At 39.2% G+C, this 18,451-nt stretch overlaps 2 protein-coding genes across 6 annotated transcripts; both read left to right on the top strand.

The window, feature by feature from the left end:
- Positions 1–743: 743 nt before the first annotated feature.
- ube2d4 (ubiquitin conjugating enzyme E2 D4) lies at positions 744–4,535 on the top strand. Its single transcript, XM_085474992.1, has 7 exons — positions 744–1,050; positions 2,265–2,328; positions 2,407–2,438; positions 2,533–2,610; positions 2,708–2,813; positions 3,259–3,352; positions 3,475–4,535. The coding sequence occupies exons 1-7, from the start codon at positions 1,027–1,029 to the stop codon at positions 3,518–3,520; spliced, it is 444 nt and encodes a 147-aa protein (XP_085331118.1). The 5' UTR covers positions 744–1,026; the 3' UTR covers positions 3,521–4,535.
- Positions 4,536–7,462: 2,927 nt separating this feature from the next.
- Positions 7,463–15,948, top strand: dbnlb (drebrin-like b). Of its 5 annotated transcripts, XM_085474993.1 has the most exons (15): positions 7,463–7,626; positions 9,265–9,320; positions 9,547–9,659; positions 9,742–9,816; positions 10,133–10,282; positions 11,281–11,358; positions 11,666–11,817; positions 11,925–11,979; positions 12,127–12,198; positions 12,454–12,577; positions 12,870–12,986; positions 13,296–13,391; positions 13,598–13,656; positions 13,738–13,825; positions 14,618–15,948. In XM_085474993.1, the coding sequence occupies exons 1-15, from the start codon at positions 7,544–7,546 to the stop codon at positions 14,752–14,754; spliced, it is 1,455 nt and encodes a 484-aa protein (XP_085331119.1). In that variant the 5' UTR covers positions 7,463–7,543; the 3' UTR covers positions 14,755–15,948. The 5 variants fall into 5 exon arrangements, with proteins under 5 accessions (XP_085331119.1, XP_085331122.1, XP_085331123.1 ...); XM_085474996.1 differs by lacking the exon at positions 13,296–13,391; XM_085474997.1 differs by lacking the exon at positions 12,870–12,986.
- Positions 15,949–18,451: the final 2,503 nt, after the last annotated feature.

Consider the following 18,451-nt stretch of genomic DNA (forward strand, 5'->3'; position numbering starts at 1 on the left):
TGAGGCTTTGCAAGACAAGGCCATGCAGAAACTGGAGCATGCAGCTGACTCAAATGAATATGACTTTACAGTGATTGGGTATTGAATGAACAATTCTTTAGTCTTTTTCTCTATTCTTTATGTGCGTGTAAATAATAGACGTGTTTGACCTCATTGTACTTTACTCATCGATTGTTATGCACTTGAAATAAATAATTTGAAACAACATTGTAAAATACAATCCTTTGATTCTGGGAAGTGCAGTGTTTGGTTAGAAAAATTGTGCTTTAAACCCCGAAAAACTATTTAAAGTAAAAGTTGAACAGCATAATCTATTCTGACCATGTGGTTTCCTTGTGCATTAGCTGTTTTCAAACAGTGACATCTTGTGGACACCTCTGCTCAATTATTGTTGAAGCCTTTGTGTGTAATAATGCTTGAAGACATGTCGCTTGCCACTGTCTGTCTATTTAAACTTGAAGGATGCGCATTGAGGGATCACGCTTCATTTTGTCTGGGTGCTTTTAAAACAAACAAGCAAGCAAAAATCATGAAATCATTAAAATATGAATACATTTTTAAAACAAAAAAGTAAATACGTTAATTTAATAGTTTTTGTTTTTAAACAAATCGAAATCAGATTTCTTTCTCTAGTTTTCTTTTTTATTTATACAGATTTTTTACTTTTATCGTGACTCGAAACTGGTTAAATTACAGTTTGAACTACAACAATGGAAGTTGTAGGTCGGTCAATTCGTGAATTTTAAGTAAAGTCTCGCGATATTTAAACTGGCTGCCAGGCACCCAAAGAAGAGCAGTAATGAGAAGGAGACAGCAGCAAAATAGCTCAGTTGTTCCTAAGAAAGATCAACATATAACTCATTGTTGGTCACATTGCTTATACTAGAAACCAAACGTTCAGACTTAGACGGCATTTGTCGTTTATACGCACACTGAGATTTGAAAGTACGCGGCCTCAGAAGCCAAATTTTATGTGTGAAGTGCTAACTGTTAGCTGACAGGCTACCTAGCATAGCCATTGAAGCAATGGCGTTGAAAAGAATTCAGAAGGTGAGTGTATATTTGCTTACAAGTGCTAGCCATATCTTCAATATATACATTTTTTAAGCTTGAGTCCCCTCTGTAACGATGTTGCCTGTGTCTAAACTTTTCTTTGGGTCGAATTAGCAGTGCTAGCTTGATTTTTCTGCTCCTGTTTAAAATAATTTATAGACAAAGAATGGCTAACCCACCGGTGGCCCCATTGGTGCACTGCTACAGTAACGGTCGCAGTTAACAAACACGCTGTTTATTTTAAATGTTTCTTTGTGTGAAATTATGCCTTTTTCTCCTGAAAGGTTACTAAGCACTCTTGTTAGTGTTTCTAGTTGTGTTTCACAGTGCAACGTAAAGCTCGGCTTTGACATTATTGAGTGTGTGCTCTTTGTTTTTATTATTGTTGGGTATGTAGATGACCTGTTGATAAATCAGTGGGCGGACAGTTGTCTTTATCGTTGTATCAGTAACTGTCGCTGATGATGTTGCTGAATGACAGCTGCTTGTTGGTTGCCAAAATTGAACCCTAGTGTCAGTGTTGCCATATATGGAATGGCAAATGGGGCACTGGAGCAGGGCACTGTGTATATTTATATAACAGAATAGATAGGCTTTCATTCAAGAGATGTTTAATAACGGGCCTTATTTCTGTTTGAATATCTGCTGAATATCTTTCTGTGTTCAACCAAGCTTTGATTTGAGTTAATTACATATCACAGCATGCCTCTTGGGGGGAGGAGAATTAGATTTTAATTTAAAATAAATGTTTTTAATCCGTGGGTATGTAGTTCATCAAACTACTGATGAGGCTTCAGTTTTGGCCTATTTTCTCCTGCTACAGATGTGTTATTTCTATATAAAACAGCCTGTCAGATGGAACATATGGGTGGGACAAAATATTTATGACATTATATTGCAGTGCAGCATCTTGTGTTATAATATTGTTCCTTTTAGAGTGCAGGCACTCTAAAAGCGTTCCCACACCAGTTTCACTTACCAGCGTTAGTGGCTCATAAGACCTCCAGGTTATGCTTAACGATTGAATTCATCTCTTATTTATGTATACAGAGACTGCAGTGTTTTGTAGACTGTTGTGTAGTCTATCAAGAACTGTTGATGGTGCCAGTATGCTGGTACATGGATTGTGATAGCATCACATCAAGAGTTAATTTGTGTTTTCTTTGAACTTCAAACGTTCTGATTCACTTTGTAATTACCCTGACTTTTAGGAACTGTCGGACCTGCAGAGGGATCCTCCTGCCCAGTGCTCTGCTGGACCAGTTGGAGAGGATTGTAAGTAGTTTAACAGTTGTTGAGTAATCTTTGAAGATTTATGTGTGATTTACATAATTTTGTTTTTCCTCCTCTCAGTGTTTCATTGGCAGGCAACAATAATGGGTCCAGTAAGTGAAACACTTATCACACCCAATACAGTTAAAGTGCGCTTATAAATGAAAATCATGACCCCTTACTTTATTTCTCTTCCTATTTAAACAGAGTGACAGTCCATATCAGAGTGGAGTGTTCTTCCTCACCATTCACTTCCCAACGGATTACCCCTTTAAACCACCAAAAGTGAGTAAAACAGTGAGGCACAATGCTTCTTATTTTTTAAATTTATTCTGTCATATAATTGGCCTTACATCATTTTTTTTTCTATGTTTTGGAACAGGTTGCATTCACAACAAAAATTTACCACCCAAATATCAACAGCAATGGAAGTATTTGTCTGGACATTCTGAGGTCACAGTGGTCACCTGCACTTACAGTTTCGAAAGGTAAAAAAATAAATTAAAATGTGTGGTGTGGGTGTACATATACCCAGTACATGAGCCAAAAAGTGTTTGGGGGAAAAAAAGATTTAGCCAACAGATTTATGATAAACAGATTGTTGCCTGCTTGTTGAGAGAATTGAAATGATGCCAAAGCCATAACATAAAATTACACTCTACGTAAAATTATACCTTCCGTTTCTTTGGATTGTACTGTAGATGGGTCCAATTCATCTGCTAATTTTGGGCTAGTGCGTCGATGTAGTGATTGATTAACAAATTATTATTGAACTTATTTGTAATGGCACATATGGAGTGCTTCTAGATGTGATTTTGATTATTTAAGAAGTTAAAATGACATCTTGCTGTGCTGATGGTAGGAGTAGAACACAGTTATGTCTATAATAAATCCCCTCTCAAAGATTTTTAACTTTGATTCTTTCTTCCACAGTATTATTGTCCATCTGCTCTCTTCTGTGCGATCCAAACCCAGATGATCCGCTGGTACCAGAGATCGCCCACACGTACAAGGCTGACAGGGAAAAGTAAGTGTAAAACATGACTGCTTTTGCCACAGTTGAGCTCACAGCCAGGTACACTCATGCTGCAAGATTAACTTCTGAGTTTGAGGTTAAGTTAAACTTTTCACATTGCATGTGTTTTACAGGTACAACAAACTAGCAAGAGAATGGACACAGAAGTATGCAATGTGAGAACACCAAGGAGATCAGAACGAGATCAGAACTACAAGAACAAAAGAAACACAGATGATTTGTAACTTGAAGTAAATGAGCATCAAAGTAGTTGGGGGACTTTGGGGGAGGGGGGTAAACTAAACAACAGCCCACTTTTTGGAGAAGGAAGCGGTACTATGAGGTACAGTGCCACTTGGCTTTGTGTGTGTTGAGCTGATACAGTGTGCTCTGCTTCATGACTTGTATGGATCTGCTGAGCAGGACCTAATGGACTCCTTAAAGCACTCCCACATGGAATACCAGAAAACTCTTTACAATCCCTACCACCGTACTCAGACTTTAAACTGTTACTCTTGCTATTGTGATGATCATTATAATTGTTGCTTTCTATAAGCATCATTTTTACCATCATTGAGTCATATCGTCGTGCTACTCAGAAACAAAATGTTTGATTTAGGAGATTATTTCTCCCTTCATTTCAGAGGTACTATCTGCACCCCACTGGATGTCTTGTTACTGTATTTCATGTTTTCTGGTGGCCTTTCTGTGTTATGTTGATGTGCAATTTAGACAGAATGTTTCCTGTTGAACACAAAAGTGTGCAGTGCCATTACCAGCAGCTGATCTGTTGGCACGTAACTGTCTCTGCCCTGAAACAATGTGAAAGGTGTTAAGAAGGATTTGTCTCCATCATCCGCTGCAATTGGAGTTGTAACAGTATTGAGTTGTTTTGAAAACACTGGGGAGCTGCTGTTTATAAGTTAGCGGGTAGGTTAACGTCCACCTCCATCTTTCTCACACATGCCATCGTTCTTCTGTCTTGAATAATAAATGACGGCTGGTGTCCATAGTGCTCAAAAACTACTGCTGTTTAACATGTTATGCTGTGTAGCTATGAATGTGGCTACTCTTTGTCGTGCAGTCATAGCTGTGCGCCACTTCCTCAGTACAGTTACTCAGGTATCTTTAAGAAGATCATCAGCCTTTTACATGCGGTGACCCATGGTGAGAAAAATGATCAGGGTTAACACAGTCCGACTTCTAAAAATAGCACTTGCCTAATTTTGCTGTTCTGTTCAAATAACGACCCATCACTGACTGCAACTTACTGCAGTGTGATCAAAGACATACCACAATGGGTCTGTGCTGCACAGAAATATATGCTGTCCGAAACATACTGTTACTCTCATTATTTCTCTCCACTTATTTCAGTGTTTTTAAAGCGACTGGTTGTGTGGTTGTGAACAGCTTGCAAATGATGCTGTTTTTGAACAGACTTGATGTTTTGCAGCTCTGTGTCACTTACAGTCATAACATTACAGTTTGGTATGCTTTAAATATCAGGATTTATGTTCATTTTCATCATTGTTCTGCTTTTTTTTTTTTTTTTCTTTTTCCCTCCATTAATAAGCAACACTGACAGTAAACTTTTTCCTTTTTTTTTTTTTCTTTTTTTTTTTTTCTTTAGGGTATAATGTTTGGCTTTTTTTTTTTTCTTCTTTTTAAATTGTATCTTTGAAAGTGTGGGGTTTTTTTTGTTTTGTTTAGATTTTTTTTTCTCATTTGTGTCATGAATATTGAGCACGATTTTGATGTGTCATAATGTAATAGTAAGATAATCCATTGTAACTGTTGGACAAAGTAGTTGGAAAAGTTGTCAAAAATCACAATTCAGTGCGTCGACGCTGCCAGTATAAAGGGAATTATTGAATATTAGGAGCAAGAAATTTCTGCTATTGAGCTATTATTTAATAGATTCATACAGAAAGGTAAATAGCTAAGCATGATTATTTAAGAAGCTTTGATTGTAGAATTAACACCATTGTTTAGATGCTGACTATAGATTTTTAATATTCTACTGTAAAAATAAAAACATGTCAAAACAAGTTGTCCTAAAAGTATACCGTATATACTAAAATGTTTTGAAAATGTACCCACCGAATGCTCCGACACCTCCGCTGTAATACTACAAGTCCAGTCTTTGTGTGCATTGGTGTTTATTCATCTAGCTATTTATTTATTAGAAAGCTGGGTATCTTCCAACTATTCAGCAAGAGCCTCAGTTCATAATATGAGTAATGCTACATTGACTTCCTTTAACCCACGTGTTCATTACGGTTTCATATAGGCAGCTTGGCATGCTTTGCACTCTGGTGATCCTTCTCAGCCATTTTGCAGAATATCAGGGATTTCGTTGAATTTCATCTGCCTAACACCTCTGACTAAAAGTTTAGCCTTAACCCTCCTTAACCCTCATTTTTGTGTGTGTATATATATATATATATATATATATATGGAGAGAGAGAGAATGTGTCATATAAACTGTAAATTTGCTATCAGGGCTGTATTCCCAAAATGGGTGATTCATTATATCAGTAGAACTGGAAGCCTGCATAAAGAGTTCACAATGTTTTGTTTAAAGAAAAAAAAATCAGCTTAGCTTTTACTGAATGCAGGACCAGCCTTCACGCATCTTAAAATCTGGAATATATGTGTGCTTGAACTGCCATCATGAACAGTCACGTCTTCGCGTAACCTACACAAGATAATTATGACCTTGTTATAACATGAATAAAGTTCATCTTGATTTCTTGTTGTTTGCAGTCATTTCATGGAGAGCCTGACTGATTTCTCAGCGTATCACACAATGTTTCTGTACCCAACATAATCAGAAAAAATATGTTTGGGGTCATTTAGAAATGGTGTCACCTCACAGCTTGTCCAGCAGAGTGCTCTCTGACTCATTTACAATGCTTTTGGCAACCACTGCAGCACCTGTTTGCATTTGTTCCTCATCACGGGGGATTTTAAATTGGGTATTTATGATTTTTTTTTTGAGTTGGCATTGACTTGACATTAAAAGACATTCAATTAACATTTTGCAGACATTTTTTTAAAAAAATACTTCTTAAAGACAAATGGTAAATGGTTCCTTTATTTTATAATAAAAGTTTAGGTTCATCTCTGGAGAGAGAGAGAGAAATATGTACTATAGTCACAGCAGTGATTCATGTCTCAGTCCTTTAAATGTTGCTATGAAGACATTTTCAGGGTAGAAATAGAGAAATGTGTGATCTGGTTTGTTTTAGGGCCTTAAAGCGGGTTTTATTATACCTAAATTACATACACTGGTGTTTATTTTTACTGTGAGTCCTATTACTGCTAAAATTTATTCACTGTTACGATTCCTTCCACTGTGGTTGGATATTGACTAAAATGTGTCTTACTTTTCTTTTGGAGCTGTCTACTCGGCTCTTTTGTGGATGCCAGAACATCAAGTAACCCTGCCATAGAGTATCACAACCTAGTTTAGGGTGTGGGCACATGCACAGTTCAGTGAATTAACTTTAAGCACATTATCACCATATTACAGCAGCTTTGCCAGGTATTGAGAAGCAGATGCCTGTGTGATATATTTATCAAAATTCCCAGTGTGAATCAAGACAAATGTTCATAATTTTCCTTTACATTTGATCCCTATAGTTGTTTCCTATACTTCCTATATAGACACTTTTGGGGGAAATGTATATCTTAAACGGGAGAGAAACCATATATTTTGCACCATTTTTTTTTGTTGGTTTGTTTGTTTTAAAGTTACACAAGTTAAAAAAAAAATAATCATGTAATATGCTCTAATAACTGTAGGGTTAAAATTTTGAATTTCTAATTTATTTCAATGAGTTCCCAGTAAAAGGTGAGGCCTTTACTGGTCCTGTGGACGTTTGATACGTAACATTATGGGAGATTTTTGCGGTGCAGACAGCAGTGATTGCGTAAAGGTCAGTTTCGTCTGATCTCACTAAACCTTTGATATTTGCATCATGATTTTTCGGAAACATCGCTGCAACTAATTATAGTCGACCCGGTAAATTATTAGAAACAACGCACACAACACTGTTATCATTACCATGGCTGACATCTAGCCTCTAGGCTAAACTAGCCCCCCCTCCTCCGGCTGAAAGTCAGCAGCATCATTGCCACTCCTCCCAATAGGAAGGGCGCATCCCGGTAGCTAGCTGGCTAGCTGTACTCAGAATAACGATGGCAGTTAACCTCAGCAAAAATGGCCCTGCATTAACAGCTGCATATAAAGAAGTGGTAGATGAAAAATCCAATACCAACTGGTAAGGAGAAACATTTTCATAGCAGTATTAGCTGTTTGTACGAGGGAGGTTGTTAGCTACATTGTTGGCTAGCTTTGAGCGAGTCGACAAGTAACTTAACCTATCGTAAAATAAACTTAGCCAGTTACCTAGAAATAATGGTAGTTTGGGAACCACATTAGAGTTTGTAGTTTTTATATAACCGATAACGTTTATTAAGAGTCATCTTTGTATAATGTAGGAGTTTAGTTTCTGACATTTATTGGTGATCTGTTGATTAATAACCTTAAAGATGTGCTAACGAGATAGCTAGTTACAGTGTTGTCAGTTATACTGAGCCAACTAAGATGCTCTGACTGTATTTTTAGCTCAAATTAAATGAAATCATGAAAGGGCGTGAGGTAAGTCGCTAGCGTCCTTGCCCACTTCCTGGTAACATATCAGAAGTAATTTATAACCAGTAAGTGATACTAGAACTTCCTCTTTGTTTTACCCAACGTTACAGAAAGTGTTTGTGGTTTGAAATTTAAACCTGTTGAAGTTCAGCCGCCGTGTTTAATGATGACCCGAATTAGATAATCCCCGAGAGGACGTGTTCAGAGAGAGGACTACTGGCTCTGTGTGGACTCTGAAAATGTCTCTCATCAAATCAATGTTTGCCTTTCTTCCCTCATTTTAAGCAGTCGACAGCCACCGCCTACCAGCTCAGCAATTTGCTTTTTTTTTTTTTTTTTAAATGGTGCTGCTAACAGGATTAAGTAAATGTAGAATAAAGAAGTGATCTTTCGGAGTGAGCAAGTTCCTCTGATATGAACTGCTACGTGCTGTGTCCTGATAACAAGCAAATGCCCTTTAAAATCCACAGCACACTGGATTTTTACTTTGTAAGCGTTATTGTTGGGCTTAAATTAGCAGCCTGTGTTGAGCTATAATTAGCATTATAACATGTGGTTGCTTTTTATGAATTCTGTGGAGGAACAGATCAGTTCATCTGTGTAGTAAATCATAAATGCATCCTGGGTTGTCTCTGGAAGGAGATCTCCAAGCCAAGTGAAATAAGAATGTCACAACACGTCCCTGAATTACACCATACACCTACCTACAACTTACTAAAAACTGACGCAGTTATGAGTTCATATCAGCCAAATCTCTGTTAACTTCATGTGGAACTCCCCTGCTATTCATCACCTAAATAAATATTTTGTTGCATACAAATAACCCACAAAAACTCGTTTAGACTGACCCCGACACGAAAAACCAGACTCTATGAAAGGCTTCTTCAAATGCCTCCATTATTAATGTATTTACACACAGAAAATGGAGCTATCTATTAACTAAAGCTTGTTTGTTTAGGTCTGCTAGTCTTTATTTTTACTAGGATTTTCACAGCAAAGAAATTTCAGTGGAGCTTTTCTTCTTGGGCCTGCGGCCTGTAAAGATTACTCAAAAGGCTGCTAGAAATGAGGATTAGAAACTGCAGCAGTGTTTACACTACACCTGTTTCCCCTGTATCGTGTGTAAATGGGGCTTAAGTGATACTTTGAATAGGTTTGCAAAACAACTCTTGTTTACTGTGAAATGATGCGTATCCACTTTTCTGTCTGTGGGATCTGTTTTCAGCCAGTGGTGTAATTAGGTGTAATCTGGTGCTTTATACAGGGCCTTGTTCACCTATGAGGGAAACAGCGATGACATCCGACTGGCAGAAAAAGGGGGTGAGTAACCATGTGGATATTTTAATCAAGTTTTTATGATCTCGACACGATATTAGCAAATGTGTGCAGGAATGCCACCGTCAGCATAGCGGTACTGGAATATCAGCACAAAAGGACTGCTTGCCTCTGCTTTCTCACCCCATGATTTGCAATGGGGAAAAAATGCCAACAGTTACACAATGAACCACAATAACCATTTGACTTTTCCACGATGTTTATGCATCAGATGGAGGACTGGAAGAGCTGGTTGAAGAACTCAACAGTGGAAAAGTGATGTATGCTTTCTGCCGGGTCCAGGATCCAAATTCCGGCCTGCCCAAATATGTCCTCATCAACTGGGTCAGAGCGACACTCAGCTATTAAACATGTGTTTGCCGTCTCTGTTATGGTCACTAACCCTCTAAATGTTGTTGCATTTCAGACTGGAGAGGGAGTTAAGGATGCCAGGAAGGGAATATGTGCAAATCATGTCAGTGCCATGTCCAATTTTCTGAAGGTAGTGTGAAACCTTTGAGTCTAGTTCAAATACACATTGGAATTTGTACTGCTGTCTGCTTGTGTTTGCAGAGGAGGCCTAACTGCATGCACCTTAATGCTGACTTTACCACATGACATTCAGTAAATGGATACACATTCCTGCTCCTAGAATTGTCATTAATGTAATAGCTTTGCTGGAATGATGTCAGTGTTATTAATGCCACACTTGCAAGGAGTTCATTGCTGTGGCTGGTTTGTGTGTCGGAACCAAGATGAAACTAGAAGGGTGTCCTCCTTTGTGTTTTAAAAGGAACTGTTCTTCTTTGCTGTTTCAGGGGGCCCATGTCACAATAAATGCTAGAGCAGAGGAGGATGTGGAGCCCGAGTCGATTATGCAAAAGGTGGCTAAAGCCTCAGGAGCCAACTACAGCTTCCACAAAGAAGCTTCCAGCCGCTTCCAGGACAGCGGTCCGCAGGGTCCCGTGGTATGCACTTCCACTTGCCTGTCAACAATAGAACAAGATAAGCAGTGAACTAGATCTTAACTAGACTCCTTTATCTCAGATCATGCACACATCTTAAATGTTTTTTTTTTGGTTTTTTTTGTTGTTTAATGGTCATCTGCAATCTGATTTATAAGAGTTAATTGGATCCATATTAAAAATAGTCATTATTCCTTTTACAAATCACAGTCTACCTCTGCACACATGTTTCAGCATCATTTCCCTGCCCAAACATCTGCATTCAGTCATAAACAGTCACAGAAATGAAGCTGCTGATCCAGACATCCAAATATTGGCACTCGTACTGCTGTATGAGCATTTTCACGGTGAACTCAATCTGCATTATATTGAAAATGTGCCATGCAGTGATTGTGTGAGATCTCTCACTGTTTTTGCACAGTGCGTGTGTGCCAAGTGAGAATGCAGAAGGAAGAGTGTATTCAAGCCACCCTGGTGTGGAAATGCAGTCACGTTCACACAGAAAATAAACAAAGGCAACATTGTTCTTGGTCACTTGTGCACATATTATAAAATGAGTCATCCTCTGTTCTGATTTTCTTCAGCGCTCTTTGATGTATCAGATTTTTTTTTTTTTGGTTTATCAGTTAGCCTTGTTAATGTGATGTGAAAGCTGCTTCATATTGAGGAAAGGCGAGCCAGGCCTTCATGCATCCTGTCACATCCTGTCACATCCTGGCCTCATTCTGCATTTCAGCTGCTGTGTGCTGCTGACCGCCGGTGTCAGCAGCGTACAGTCTCGCCCTTTCCACTGCGCTCTGTGTTGGGAATGATGACAAAGTGATGACACAGCACTGATTAAAAGCTGAGCAGATTTTTAGATTTTGTGTCATATATGATGTGTTTATGAAGTTTGTCCACAAGTAACCTGTGAAATAAAATACTTTTTTTGTATTTTAATTTAGTCTGGCAATTCTGCCAACACTGGACGGCATATCGATGTTTGTTTCCTTGTCATACAGGGCTCAGTCTACCAGAAAACCAACGCCATGTCAGAAATCAGAAAGACCAACAAAGACAACTTCTGGGCCCAGGCAGAGGTACACTCATTAAACAATATGTACTTGTCTCTTATCTCTGTGAAAATGCAAGAAATGCCTCAAATATTTTAACATATTACACATCCTGCCTTTTCTGTTAAGCTCCTTAGTGCCATGTATTTTTCACTCTATAAAAAATACATGGCACATAGCCTTTTCCATCACAAATGTAACTGTGATGAGTAACCGCTTAGTTACAACTTTTTGGTGGTGCTAATTTCCCAGCAGTTTTCTTTTGTTAATCATTGTAAAATCAAGCTTTTCAACGACTGTGACGTTTGACCTTGTTGCTGTGATTGGCTTTTAGAAAGAAGAGGAGAAGCGTCGACTGGAGGAGCGGCGCAAGGCAGAGGAGGAGCGCAAGCACCTGGAAAGGGAGAGGAAAGACAGAGAGGCCAAGGAGGCAGCGATGAGGGAAAAAAGGGACAAGGAGAGGTCCTCTCAAATTGACCAACAAAAGTAGGCTTGTCTAATAATGAGGCCAGTTTGCAATTGTTTCTTTTTATCTTTTCTTTTTTAAACAAAGGTTCAAATTACATTTTCTCTGTTTTCTCATTATTAATTAGGAAGTACCAGCAGCAGCAGGAAGCTGAGAGTAGAGAGCAGGAAAAACCCCGTTGGGTGAGTGCCTCACTGGGCCACTGACACGACTACATTTAATTAACCGTGTTCATTTTTGAGTACTTTTTGGTGGTGCTTACACCTTCTAAACGCAAGTCAGGAAGGTAGCAAAGTCAGCAGTGCCAATATTGATATTAACATTATCAGGAGGAGCAGGAGGAGAACCAGGCAGCCCAGACGAGAGCAGTCAAGAGAGGTGAATCTGTGGAGAAGGCCAATGTGAGTTCCCCTTCACCCAAGTGCTCTTCTTCTGGCTAATTTACTCTTTTCTTTTGCCTAAATCAAAATCTCTAATCCAGTGTAAGCCCTTTGATGCTCAGGGGAACGCACCTCTCTTCCAGCTTCTGTCTCGTATGACGTCAATCTTCAGATTGATTTGTTATTTTTGTGTCGTTTGACAAACGCTTTCCACCACATTACCGACGACCTCGGTCTAATGCTTTTTGTACATATTATTGGTTTTCTTCCTCTCAGGAGGCTGCTTCTCTCATCTCTCAGCGTGCTGTGAACCCCAGAGAAATGTTCAAGCAGAGAGAGAGAGGAATAACTCCCAGTGACTCAGATGTACCTCCTGCTGCTCCTGCAAGCCCTCAGCCAGGTATTTTCGCACTGTAAACAACGACTTGGTCATGTAAATCATTGAATGTCAGCATCTTTTTCAGGTAGTGGTAGGTATAAATTCTGTAAGTGATTATTTCCCCATCACTGTCCTTTTCCATAGTTGAAATGTTCCATCAGACTGTCTAGTTGTCTCGTAGTTCATACTTAACTCTGTCGCCATAACGCTGTCTCTTCCTCTGCTCAACCTGTCTGGTCTTTGTTTTCTGTCTCTTCAATTTTTGTTTTGTTTTTTGGGGGGTTCTGGGGGCTCAATGTGCATCTCTGCTCAGGGCGTCTTCAAAGCCCCTTTCTGTCTAAGCAAGTCTATGAATCTGAGCGAGCCAGCTCACCTCAGCGCCAAGCTTCTCCTGTACCTGCAGGCTCTGCCTCTCCTGTCCATGCCACAGGTGTGAGCTTTAAACACACACACGCGCACACACACACAAACAACAAGTTGGGTGTCAGACTGACACTTAACAACAGCGAATCGCTTCGTGTCTCGTTGTTCTGGTGTCTCATCTTTCACATTTCTTGTAATCTGCCATTTCATCATGAGTCATGCTTCCATTCTGTTTTCTTAAGACTTGTTTTGATACTCCTTAAGTTAAGCAGACCAAGAACGCCCTTATGTCTGAGCCTGGTGGTGGAATTTAAGCTTGTGTGCTCTTGTGAATGTCTTCCACATGCATGTCTGTGCTGGTGTTTTGGGTGATAAGAGCCTGATGGTGGTGGTGATGATGATGATGATGATGATGATGGGCCGTCCCGGTGTGAGTATGATGAGCAGGACGCAGCCCCTCAGGAGCAGCAAGGTGGGGTTCATTTCACGGGCAGTGTTATCCTTTATATCATTTTCCCAACCCTTCCATCTGCTTCAGTATAAACACATTGTCGTGATTTGCTGTGATAAAATAACTAAACTTGCATCTTGATAAAAGGCTGTTCCTGAAACCTGCTGGTAAGGCTGACAGCCCAGGCCCCCCACACACTCATTCTTACAGTTCTCTCTCTATTCCAGAAGAAGCACCGACTGCTAACTCGTGCGTCACAGAGCCAGTTTATGAAGACCCTCCTCAAGTGAGTGTTTACTTACCTTTGGCTGGACAGTGATAGACATAAGCAGCCACTATTAAAACCAATTTCTCTGTTCTCTCCTAGGCAGAGGAGACTAACACCTATGAAGTGACTGCTGAGGAGACATCAGACAGAGGCATCTGTGCGAGAGCTTTATACGACTACCAAGCTGGTCAGTCTCGGGTTAAAGTTCTTAGATATTTGACCAAATTCCAACACATGGCCATTTATCTATGGGACACATTCTTGATAGAAGGAATATGGGTGTATATTAATTTTTTTTGTGGAAAACCGAATTATCCCTACTACACATGACAGTCATCAGCAGCTCTCACACAGTAGCTACTAAGTAATGCAGAGTTCAGAATTGCTTTATCTCGCTGTGCGTGTTGTTTCCAGTTAGCTTCAGTATCTCAGTTAAGTTGAAAATGACGCTGAAAAGTCACCCTAAAAGTAGCAGTATGTTTTGTAAAAAAAATAAACGGGTAAAAGACAGTAAAGAGTGACAGAAAAGGGGGACGTGAACAAAGATTAGGGAGAATGAAAATAGAAGTTGCAGCATCCACGCTGCCCTGGCTCAACATCCCAGATATCCAACCTATTCAGCCCTTCAGCTATTCATCTTTTATCTAAGTCAAGCGCACCTCACTGGCTCTGACTCATTTTAATTCAGCCTTTATGTTAAAATGTGTGTATTTCATACTGATGCCTATCAGGGTCACAATGACTCTTTTGGTGCTTCTAGGTAGAGGTGTGTTTTTTCTTTTTACCCACACACCCTAGAATTCACTGTATTATTAATAAACCCATTTTAGGAAAAGTCCTGAAATCTGAGATCATGGGGTTTTATTTTAGTGCCAGAGCACTTTCAGTGACACCTTTGATGGTTTTAGTGTTTAGGAAGTTTGACTGAAGTATGTGTTGAGAAATTTCTTAAAATAAACCCAAACTTCTTTTCTTTTAGCTGATGACACAGAGATCTCTTTCGACCCCGACGACATCATTACCGGGATTGAGATGATAGACGAGGGCTGGTGGCGAGGCTACGGCCCAGATGGCCATTTTGGAATGTTCCCGGCCAATTACGTGGAGGTCATGTAAGCCCGGCGCGCCGCTTTCCCCACCGATCATCGATCGGAGCGGCAGGCCCGTAGGACCTCTGCAGTAAACACGACACACAGCAACGTCAGTCCTCACACACTAGATATCAGGCCGAAGTGAAGCAAATGAGCCTCCACTTCCTGGATAAAAATAACATGAATGGTCATCGCGGGCCTGAAGCTTTTGATTTCAAGAAAGTATTTCCATTAAATCGTTGATGTTATAAGCAAGTGATGGCATAGTGTAGGGATTTGTGAAGACCTACAGGCCAACCAAACACCTCCCTTTGTCATTCCAAAATTAAGTCCTGTAAATGTGATGCAGTATCAGCCTCTTTAATTTTGTTGTGAGCATTTCTATTTCACGTTTCTTCCAAAGTGGCTTCAGTTTGATTTCAGGTATAATTTCGTCGTTACTTTGTAGCAATTGCTCCTCTCCATTTCAGGAAAGAAAAAAAATCAAAGGTGGTGGTACCAGCTACAGAATAAACTTTTGCCTTGATTTTTGCCTTTCTGTACCGGCAGACTGAATAATTTTTTATTATTATTATTGTTATGTGACTGAATTTGCATCCTGTGTGAATTTGAAACCTTTACTGATACGACTGTGGTTAATTACATATTTAAAAAAAACAAAACTTGTTTGCTGTGCTCTGAGTGGTAGGCTCTGTAGTAGGAAATGCATAAAGTGGTTCCTTTTTAACTGTGAGCAAACGTTTTTGCTTTCATTTCATTTCAATTCCTTCCTCATATGGGCCGCATCATTTCACCATTTGAACATATTGAACTTTTCAGGGAGAAGTTGAAAAGAAGAAGGCGTAATCAGCATTATTTCTGTTCTGTTATATTTGGATCTCGCTGGACTGAGGTTGACTGAGTGTATAATAGATGTCTGACGATAAGTGACGATATTATGGTGCCATTATGACGGGGCGTTAATGCAGTGATAACATTTTATTGACACGTTTAAGCAGCTTGTCGGCACATTTTATGCAAAACCACTATTTTTTATCATGGAACAAAATGTTTTGCTCTTTTGAACTTTGAGGTCAGTTAACAAAAGGAAAGAAATGAGTTGATCGCAAATAGCAAAGGGCATTGTTTATCCATTCCAGTGTTTCATGTTTGAGGTTTCTTTTTCCAGAGTCTATTGTAATGCACAAACGTCCTTCATAATAAAAATAAATAGGCAATCTGTGTTGTCATGTTGTTATTTTTATTTTTTTTAAACAGGCGTACATTAGAAACACATTGAAATAACATAGAAAACCTTCAGGGATTTTCAGAGGTGTAACAGGAACTCAGATGTATACACAAGCTTTAACGTCAGTTTCCTGGAATGAGACAACAGCTGGGGAATTCACCTCTAATGCATAGGTTTCATTTTCACACGAAAATCAGATTTTGCTTCTCCCACATCCTTCAGTTAAATCTTGTGTTCAAGTGAAGAAATTACCTGCTTTATAATATTGCAAACTTGATTTCCAGAGAAGAGCAGTTCTGTTGTTGTTTTAGCAGTGTCACATTGTCACAAGGCCTCTTCGTTGCATGTGTCACATAAGTGCCTTATATCTTCTCGCCTTTTATGAGCCTTTATCATTCGTATCTTGAGTTTAAATGCAGTTAAAGAACTTCCCACAATGAGATGGCACTTTAATAACGGTCTGAAGAGCGCGCTTCTTCCTCCTGCTTCGCTTTAAATACATGAATATTTTGTCTGAGCTTGTTTAAATTCAAAATTTTAACTGAAACTCTTTTTTTCTAATGTAAATTAATATTGGCTTGTCAAGAAATTAATCAGCCAGTTTAGTTTCAGGACAAGTTCCACATACGCCTACACAATCTAGAAACTAAATTTTAAACCTCTGCTTTAAATTATTGCGAGTTCACTTCTGAAGATCCGTGCTGATCCCTAAAACAACCAGGGAGAGGTGCAGATCTTTTTTAAATCCCTAATCTACAAAAACAAAAAAGCAAACGCAGGATTTTTTTGCAGCCTCCTTAATAACCATTTGTCTTGTCACCGTGACTGGAATCGTTATGTGCCAGTTACACACTCTGCAGATTGTTCCCAGGATAGTGAGTCACTTCAGACAGGAAATCAGTGTTTTGAAATCACAATATTCTCTCCATCTCATTTACATTGAGCTGCCCTCCTCTCAACCTCACAGTGTTTATGTCAGTGAAAGTCACAAATGAAAAGCTGGGGATTTTCTCATTCTTACGAATGATGTTTTTGCTCATCTGCACATCAGGTCTGTGCGTTTGTTTTCAGCGGCAGGAGATACAAAAGCTCACAAGATTTCTGCAAAATTCATTGTCACAGTTACTTGGAATTAAGATACATTTCCTATAAATCCTCAAGGGGAGGGCGCAAACATTTTCTCACACCTGATATTTCTAAGTTCATTTTTTCTCAGCTTGTCTTAACGGCTACGATCACGTCTTCCACTGTTTTTTGAGCAGCTTTGCTCGTGTTCTCAAAAAACCAAAACAAGAACATGACTATCAGTCGTGAAAAAAAAGCCCTTTGAAATTTGGGCAGTTTGTAGATATTTGGTTATTTTGACATTTGAAGTGTTAATCATTTTGAAATGTCACACTCTATCCGCAACAGATGGAGGAATAGGGCATCCCCCTTTCAAACAGATCAAAAACATGCGGAGGAAATGTGGATCACGTCAAGTGCAGCATCTCTTGACTCGGGTGCTTTATCACGAGATCTATATAGGTTTGCTGTGTGTGACATAGCAAAAGGAAAATTAAGGGGAAAATACACTTTTAAAATGAGATTCAGGTGAAAAAAATTAAGAGCAACAAAATATATATATTACTCAAATAAGAAAAACAACTTGTGTTGAAAAGTCACTCCAGTGCATCCCGAGTTGCAGGAAATCTCAAGACTCTGACTCATAACTGGTAATAAGGAGACAGATGACCGTTTTTCTTTCACGCACTTTTTTTTCCTTTTTGGGGGGGGGGGGGGGGGGCACTCATCTCTAGTGGAAAATTCTGTTTCTGCCATATCCTGGCATTTTATTTTTAAACGTGATATCTTTCTGCAATGGTCAGTAGAAACCGTTTTAAAGAAGTAGAACATTCACACTTCCTTAAAATACAACCTACGGGCTTAAATCCCTGCAGCTGCCAGGAAATTTCAAAGCTTTCATTTACCTACATGTTACTACTTAGAGTATGTCTTTAATTTCTATAAGTTGCTATGAGTCAAAGGCGCATACATGAGTGAATCCAGTCTAAAACACCTTCACCCAAATGGTGCAATTTTAAAATGCCGTTTCAGGTTTGCATACATCCCACTCTAGTAACAGTGGAAAGTTTAACCTTTTAGACATGATGCACTGAAAAACAAACATTCTGAATATACTCGAATGATGTCAATAAAACAGACACTCCTACTTGCATAATAACACTCCTGTAGCCTGCATGGATTTTGGATGACTCCTATCTTTGCTGTGTTTTATGTTACCTATACTTTGTTTGGCCCTATGTTTCCTCCGTCACACATGTGAATAAGTGTGCTGTCACTTGATGCGTGACAGGGATTTTTTAACGCTGGACAGCCTTACGGGTGTAATGATGATTCACCTTACATCTGCTGTAAGGCTGGCAAATTTGAAAACCTGTATTCAGTACATGCAACAAGCAGATAAAGCTGACCTTTTAAAATAATAAGAAAC

This window comes from Copadichromis virginalis, linkage group LG12, assembly GCF_057382275.1.
Source record: "Copadichromis virginalis isolate Kocher_CV1m ecotype Utaka linkage group LG12, C_Virginalis_male_GT1.1, whole genome shotgun sequence".
Lineage (NCBI taxonomy): Eukaryota > Metazoa > Chordata > Actinopteri > Cichliformes > Cichlidae > Copadichromis > Copadichromis virginalis.

Coding starts and splice junctions, on each gene's coding strand:
- ube2d4 (XM_085474992.1), top strand. CDS start 1,027: ATGGCGTTGAAAAGAATTCAGAAG. Junction 1,051..2,264: donor CGTTGAAAAGAATTCAGAAG/GTGAGTGTATAT, acceptor CCTGACTTTTAG/GAACTGTCGGACCTGCAGAG. Junction 2,439..2,532: donor AGGCAACAATAATGGGTCCA/GTAAGTGAAACA, acceptor CTATTTAAACAG/AGTGACAGTCCATATCAGAG.
- dbnlb (XM_085474993.1), top strand. CDS start 7,544: ATGGCAGTTAACCTCAGCAAAAATGGCCCTGCATTAACAGCTGCATAT. Junction 7,627..9,264: donor GAAAAATCCAATACCAACTG/GTAAGGAGAAAC, acceptor TGCTTTATACAG/GGCCTTGTTCACCTATGAGG. Junction 9,817..10,132: donor CCATGTCCAATTTTCTGAAG/GTAGTGTGAAAC, acceptor TTGCTGTTTCAG/GGGGCCCATGTCACAATAAA.